The sequence below is a fragment of the Sebastes umbrosus genome, chromosome 5 (assembly GCF_015220745.1).
Source record: "Sebastes umbrosus isolate fSebUmb1 chromosome 5, fSebUmb1.pri, whole genome shotgun sequence".
Classification (NCBI taxonomy): domain Eukaryota; kingdom Metazoa; phylum Chordata; class Actinopteri; order Perciformes; family Sebastidae; genus Sebastes; species Sebastes umbrosus.
In genome coordinates, this window is record NC_051273.1 from 12743462 (window position 1) to 12751777 (window position 8316).

General features: G+C 38.6%; 1 protein-coding gene across 1 annotated transcript; it reads right to left on the minus strand.

Moving 5' to 3' along the window:
- Positions 1-397: 397 nt before the first annotated feature.
- LOC119487864 (regulator of G-protein signaling 5-like) lies at positions 398-8316 on the minus strand. The gene is made up of 5 exons (XM_037768921.1): positions 8165-8316; positions 7784-7897; positions 5669-5733; positions 3163-3326; positions 398-2089 (listed from the first exon to the last, which is right to left on the minus strand). The coding sequence occupies exons 1-5, from the start codon at positions 8206-8208 to the stop codon at positions 1847-1849; spliced, it is 630 nt and encodes a 209-aa protein (XP_037624849.1). The 5' UTR covers positions 8209-8316; the 3' UTR covers positions 398-1846.

An 8316-nucleotide genomic window follows, 5' to 3' on the forward strand; every position in this document is an offset into this window, starting at 1 on the left:
GAAAAGCTTTCTCTCTTGTGTCCAAACGGTCTGGTGATTATTTGATAATCATTTTGATGTAGTAATCATTTATAATCTGCAGACATTACACAATCACTGCCAGAGATGGCCGAGGCCGCCTTTATGTCTGCTGATTATAGATGATTGATCTGTGATTATGATGGGACAATCTGAGTTATGTCAAGATCATGAAAAAGTTGTTTGCTAGGGACATGACTAAACAAAGTATATGAGTACCTGACATTTATAATAAGATTATCAAAGTGCAGCCTCATAGAGCTGCTGGCATGGTTGTAGACTCTATAGTCAAACTCTTGAATCGACTGAAACAAGACTAGACAAGACCACACACAAAGTTCTGATCATCCCATTTTATTTGGGAACAGTCACAGATAGGATATAAATAGGGCAACAACATCATTTAATAAATATCTAAACGCACAGTAGCAAGTTTTTTTTACTATCACAGTATACATTTTAGTATGCAAGGCCACCAAAATACATTCAATTGAAGTGAAGACACTATTAAAGCTAGGGTTGGTAATGTTCCTCAAAAACATTTTTTGATTATTTGTTGAAATTCTCATCATATCCCGACAGCAATCGATAAATCACTTGGTTTTTCGGTTGTATATAATTTTTTAAATCTAGCATACCCTAGCTAATTTCTCAACATTACCGACCCTAGCTTTAAGTACCCTGCACAAATTACAGTCATTATCATCTGAACAACACCGTTTGACCTACAGGGGAACTCCTCAAAATCAATCGAATGAGTCACAATTTGACCTTTTGTCCCACTGTTTGGTATAAATGACATGCAACAGAAAATCAATAATGAAATAATAAAGTGTGCTTAAAATCCACACTAGATGTGGACAAAGCCAACATTTGCATGGTGCAGGGATCTGGTCGAGATGTTTGTACAGCACCGCTATGGTTACGCTTTGAGATATACAGCAGATCGATCTTTTAGATCAATAACTTACTTACTTGAGGTGAGGAGAACATAGACATCAACATCATCCATCTGCTGATGTATGAACATACAATAAGTCGTAGTGAGTAGGAAATTAAAAACTTGTAGCAAATGTAAAGCTAATGGGTAAGTAACGAAAGACTGCAGCCAAACATCACTGCACAGCAGATGAATACATACAGGGTTACTGATGATCATCACAATTAAACACTAGTCGTTTAAATACTGATAGGTTAGCCATCTTTATTTTTATAATGCTTATCACTGAATATCACTGTGTATGATTTTTGATGTCTGTGTTCTCATCAATTACAGTTAAGTGGGTCCTTCTTATAAAGAACTTGATATATTACTTTAAAGATAACGAGTTTGCATCGAGTTATCACTCAAATAATACAAGTATTTCACACCGTTCCGATGACAACAGGCTCCACTAGCAGTGGGGTTGTCTGAAGGTGTGTCTGTTGGGTGGAGGTAGCTTTAGATTGTTTTCTGTTGTGAGTATAAATATAACCTGGCCATGACTCGAGAGCATGTTGTGTTTTTGCAGTGAAACCGGAAGCAAACATTTAAACATTCTTGTGCATTGACATATAAAATATGTAATCAGTCACTATCAGCCTTTGTGACTTGGAAAAACACGTGACAGCTTATTCAGGTATACGCACAAGTGGACATACAATAGCAACATAAAACTGACTGCCAAAGACTTCCAGGAATTAACGCCAAGTAAACATCATTAATCTTTAAGTCACCTTCTAAAGCACTGGTTATTCTATTCTATAAACATTACACAAAAACAAACCTATCTTTACCAGTGTTTACCATTTAGTACACATTTTCAGTCTTTGGCACCTCCTTCTAGTTTTAAATGTTGGCTTTCTGTTTAGGCGTCGCCTGTCTGTTCTCGGCAGAGTTACAGTTTTTTTTCCCCTTCGCAATGGTCTGTGTCTGACACAGATCCTGGATCAGTTTGGACTTGAGGAAGCGCCTGTAGGAGTCTTTTTCCATCAAGGTGTAGATCATCTTCTGAGCATCGTTGAAACAAGACGGGCAGACGTTCTCGAGGTTCTGCCTTGTTTCCTCTCTGGTAGCCGCATCTAAGTTGACCTTAAATTACATAGAACGAGAAGAAAGAGAGGGTTAAACAAAATCTTTTTACCATTACCAAGTATTGTTATAGCAAAAACAATTGAGGTAAAAATATAAATATATAAATAACTGTCATATGGCAAAGGACGAGCTTGGATGAAAATGGAACAAAATTCCATTTCAAATCTATATTCTGTGTTTTATTTTCCATTTTATTTTCATTAAAGGTACAGTGTGTGTAGGATTTGGCGGCATCTAGTGGTGCGGTTGCAGATTGCAACCGACTGAGTACCCCTCCACTCACTCCTCCCTTTCTAAAGACTGCGGTAACGTGAGCCGCCGAGTGCAAAACCATGGTAACGCTGTTTGCCTCGCTCAGAGGCCAGTCATACCATAATAACACTACTTCAGGAGCACTTTAGGCTCACGTTATCACTGTTTTACAAGCATGTCGGAGAACTGCGGTGGGCTTCAGGTAACGTAAAAACGTGAAAGTCTCTCTTTAGAGCCAGTGTTTGGTTTGTCCGTTCTGGGCTACTGTAGAAACATGGTGGAGCAACATGGCGGACCCGCTCCCTATGTAGATATGAAGAGCTCATTCTAAGCTAATGAAAACATAGTTATGAATACTATATTCCTTTTCTGTTAATAGCTTCCCCGAAATGCTATACGATGTTCTTTTAAAGAATAAACCCAAAGGACTGAACTGAGTAATGGGCCAGATTTCCTTCTTCCATGCCAAGTGCCTTAGTGGTTATTAGTGTAGCAGTGTTGTGAGTGAGCATATTTATAGCTTTGCAGTCACAATCAGCTTCAAGTATTCACTTCATTAAAGGAATTTGTGCAGTTGCATTAATAAGATTTACATAATAGCCTTTGAAGTGTGTTTCAGGCTTTGAAACAATGTCATGTTCTCATTTTTCTTCACCTTTGAATCTGTTTAGCCTCTCTGTATATAGTAATTTCTGGCTTAATAAGTTTCTGCTACATTTTCTGAGTACATGTTCCTCATGCAGTACTGATCAAGCTCACTTGATCACACTTGACATCTTATATCACCAGTGTTTTATGTTTCAGATTAAAGGCATTACCTCGTTAGGAGCATCTGCCTTAACGTGTTGCTGGTAGAGCTTCTTAGCTGTGGTCGACAGTTTGGAAGGTGAGGACTTCTTGTAGTTTTCGCAGGCGACCCAGAAGTCCATGTTCTCCACACTGAATTCTGACATCAGGAACTTGCCGAAGGCCATACGACCCACTAACACAGGCAGAAAAAAAAAAGTTTCTTTTTAATACACAGCGCAACTTACAGACCCATGAGTGCACATATTGGCAAGGCTGATTCATGCTGTATTGACGTATCTTTAACAGAGGGTAATACATGTTGTATTATACTGATGCTCCTTTGAAGTAATACGAAAACACAGACTTGTCACATGACTTAAATCTGTCATACTTGGTTGCCAGAATTGGGATGAATGATGCAGCAGAATACTCATCAGGTGCAGAAAACAGTAAAGTAATAAATCATTAAAGGGACTATATCATGAAAAACTCAGTTTTTCAGCGCTTGTGCGCATACATCACATACATTTGGGTATCTGGAATGCCTACCAACCCACAAACTAAAATAACACAACGTGGTCAGTTTTTTATGGGCTGCCTAGATCAGAAAACATGTGATTCAACAAGCCATTCACATTTGGCTCCCCTTCCTATGTGACTTGCAGGCTCATTAGAACATATCGCCCCAAAGCTTGAGAACTACCTTTGCAAATATTACCATATTTTTCTCACAAGCCAATCAGACCAGGCTGAGCTTTTTCTGGAGGGGGCCTTAAAGAGAGGTGATATAACAAAGTGTTTCAGACAGAGGGTGAATACAGGTATATTCAGAGAGACCGTATGAGAAAAATAATGTTTTGGTGAAGCAGGTAAACAGTTTCGTCAACTTAAATAAAGTGATGACGTCTTGACAGATTTACCAAGCAAATGCAGATACATAATACGATCTTTGTTTGTAATGACTTAATTAATTTACTGTAATAGCTTTACAGCCAAAATCGATTTTTTGGTAAATGTCATTTATGGTGCTGTTAGATTGCTGCTAGACCGCCACGGTAACACAGGTGTAGGCCTCCCTTTGTGTGCGGCAAGGGGGAAAGCAAATAGTTTTTCGACTACAGTGAAAAGTTTGGTTTTGAAAGGCTACACACCAACAAATATGGATTGAGGCAGAATATGTTGTTAGATTTTTCTACTAAGTAGCAAATATATATATATATTTTTTTTTTTTCAAATAGTTTTATAAACAGACTTATAAACATACAGTATAAATTATCCAGTAAGTGGGTTATTATGATTTTAGTTATACGTGAGCAAATCCAATTTTGACAACCTCATAGCAGACAAATCCTGGTGCACCCCCTGTAATCTTTGGCACCTGGATCCCAGGTTGGGAAACACTGCTTTACAGCACAAAACTGAAATAGGGAGCAGTTCTCTCCTCGCTAATTGAGCGAAAGCTATTGGCAATAGAAAATTGTTGAGTATTATAATAATAGATGGAAAAAGTCACTTCAAACTTGTTCATCTTCCTAAGACAAAATAACTCAACAAGCAAAGCCAGGAAGCGTGAAAACAGCGTAATACTTACGGTGAATTATTACATTTTACCAAAAAATAAGTAAATAAATCCTAGCAGAAATAATTGTGTCCTGTCTTGTTAGATACACAAGACAAGAAAAGTGTTTTCCGATCATCAAACCAGTTCATGGAAAAGCTGCAGTACACACAGATAATGAGCCTTTGTCGAAGTCACATTTGTATCAAATTGATTAACTTCTGCTGCACTACTGAGAGATAGAGAAGACCATTGAGGCTCTAATGGGAGCTGACTGATGAAGGAGGACATGACGATGTTGGAGGTCAGTGGATGAGGTCATGGAACGGAGCAGGTCAGAAGCCAGCTGGTTCCCGAAAGGCTATTGCTCCCCTCTTGTGTCCGCGTACACACACAGTGTAATTCTCAGTGGGCTTATGCGCACACACGGACACATATACACTCGGCACTGGTCAGCGCGCCCTGAGGGGCCATTGAGTAGTGCCTTGAGACACGTAGCAGAATACCAGAGCATGAGAATTGACATGTGTGTGCATATGTGTGTTCAATTTGCAATTTGTGACTCCTCAACTTCCCTTTAACATCATGATCTGAGCAGGGTGATGCTTCTTAATTAGCGCTGGTCACAAACCAACAAATCTCCTGTACTACAGTTATTTAATCTCTAATTGTGTGTCTTTTACAAAGAGCGAAGAAAGAAATTAAGCATCACTTTTGAGATTGCCAAAACCTTACTGGCAACCATTAGCGAGGAATGCGAAGGTCAGGGCCTTGTCTGACAATATTTTCATGATTACATGAGAATGATCATGTTTAGTTTTGAGGATTTTTTTTAGTAAACCCTGAGAGAGATTCTTCTGGAGAACTAATAAGTCAAGCATCCGCCTGGCATTTATTGTCAGTATTGTTAGTATCAGACTTGAACACAACCTTGTTACTTTTAGGTTAAAGGTGTGAAACAACAATTTAATACTTACTTTGACTGCTCATGACGTAGCTGAAAGACTCCTTCCATTTCTTCACCTCAGCTGGAGTAGGGATGCTAAAACACAGATAAAAAGAGGTTTTAAATAAGGTTGCACTGAGTGGGGAGCTTTAAAGGGGACATATCATGCTCATTCTCAGGTTCATACTTGTATTTTGGGTTTCTACCAGAACGTGTTTACATGATTACATGTTAAAAAAAACGCACAATTTTTCTCATACTGTCTGTCTGAGTATAAAAGTATTCACCCGCTGTCTGAAACGTTCCGTTTTTGTGCCTGTCTCTTTAAGCCCCCCCACCCCCCTCTCGAAAAAGCCCAGTGATTGGCTTGCATGAAAAATATGGTGCACCTTTTCAAAGGTAGTTCTCAAGCTGAATTGAGATAATCAGTTGGGGAACCTTGTTGAATCACATGTTTTCTGATCTGTGGGTTGGTAGGCACTCCAGATACCCAAATGAACAAACACTGAAAAGTGAGTTTTTCATGATATGTCACCTTTAACCCTCTGAGTGATCCGGACCGACTATGTCATGCTAGCTTGTCGGGAAGGAGGTTAAATATCACTGCAAAGTTAAGCAAAATTTTGGCGAGGAAAAACTGTCATGGCCATTTTCAAAGGGGGGTCCCTTGAAATCTGACCTCAAGATATGTGGATGAAAATAGGTTCTATGGGTACCCACGAATCTCCCCTTTTCAGACATACCCACTTTATGATAATCACTTGCACTTTTGGGCAAAAAAATGCAATTTTTGAATGCAGTATAAATGTGTTATTTTTGCCAATTCTAAAATGGTATATTTGAATATTTCTGCATACTGGGGTCCCTAAACAGTCTTGGAATTACATAAATTGGGTATCACTGTAAAGCTGAGACTCTTGTATATCTCATGAGGCCAATTGTATTCATGTGTGATGATGTTAGTCCCCATAGTAGCCATTTCATTGTAGTGAGACCATTTTTTGCTTAACTTGAGGATAATCACAACCTCATGAAACTTTACAGCCACAAACTAGAGACCTGAGGCATTCAGAGGATGGATGGCTTTCCTAGCTAGATTGACAAAATGGGGTTTCTGAGCAGTTTACACAACAGAAGTGCTGGCCATCAAATCACCGAAAAATCCATTTCTTGCGCTCAATACCAAATCACAGCATGGCTTTTTCTATGGTGTTCCTCAAGGAGTTGGTGTCTTAATGTGGTATAAAGGTAATTGTTGTAGCATTACTTCCTCCATTAGATAACCCGCCCCTGCTGGCTTCCTGTCATCCCACCCAAACAAATACAAAAAATACTGTATATATTTTTTTTTTCAAATACATTTGAAATATGTTCTCAGATGTATTTCCCTCACAGTAAGAAAGCTTTGTAAGGTGTTTTTCTCCGTTGTTCTAAATGAGCTCATCCAGATCCCAACTGCACTAATTCACTGATCAGTAATGATCTACTCTAATCACACTACCATGCGTCATCTGACATTTACACAGCAAAACCTACAGTACAATAATACCCCCTTAAAGATCTCATCACCTGAAAACTACAGCTTAAAGCTTAATCTATATTCATATCCATCACTTGAATAATGCATGTCACTGAAGCCTCACGTCATTATGGTTCGATTTTGTTAAGTCATTTAATTAGTGTCTGATCCTCATAGGCCAAAACCCATTACTATTCTTGGCCAATCAAGGAGGATTGAAATATAGTTAGGTCAGAGAAAATTGCCATCAAACTCAAAATATCAAAGTCCTTACCTATGATGAAAGTGAACTATTTAATAAACAAAACACATTTATCATAAAGCAGTATTTATCATTTTAATAACTGGGGAAATGTATCCTCCTAGTGGTTGCTAACACAGTCCACTTCATCATATTTCCCAAGTATTTCCATGTCTAGTACTTCCAGATGAGTTATGAATTCCTTTTTTAATGCAACATGTACTTCTCTCAAATGACATGAATGGAGGGTTCACTGCTTTTATCATAATCCATGTAATTGTGGTAAATATATGTTTGTTTATGAGATCCTGGAGGAGCAGCTTGATGTGGCATCTGAAGAATACAAACACAAACAAATATTTCAAATTGAAGAGATTAGTTAGTACCTCTTTGCAGCAGTGGTGGCAGCGTCAGTCTTCTCTTTTATCGGCTTCTGATCTGCTGCTTGGGGTTCATGCTTCTGCAGTAAGAAGCTTATTTTGTGAATGATGTCTTTCGGTCTGTGGAGAAGCCGATGAGAGGGCAGCGAGTTGAATGCATTTCAGAAGATTTCAGTTTGTTTACATTAAAACATATCTGCACAGACTCTGCTCTATGCAAACAAGTGGTTACTGTAGCTTTTAAGCAACCCTAAAGTGTTTTACATTAAATAAAAAACATAAAGCTCCTTAAAAGTCAGCATGTACACATTTAAAAGCAACATTTTATTTTAGCAGGGATATAACAACACTTTTATCCACCTGTTGTCCAAACCAAATCGGTCTTACCTTTGGATGCATGTTGCAGGAAGTGTTTCATGTCCTCTGCACATGGTTGAATGTTACAGATCCAAGGTCAGTAGTGTTGTTGTGAGTGATGACGGCGATGCGAGCAGCAGGGTTTTCAGTATTAGACAGCAGACTGTTGATGTCTCCACCCC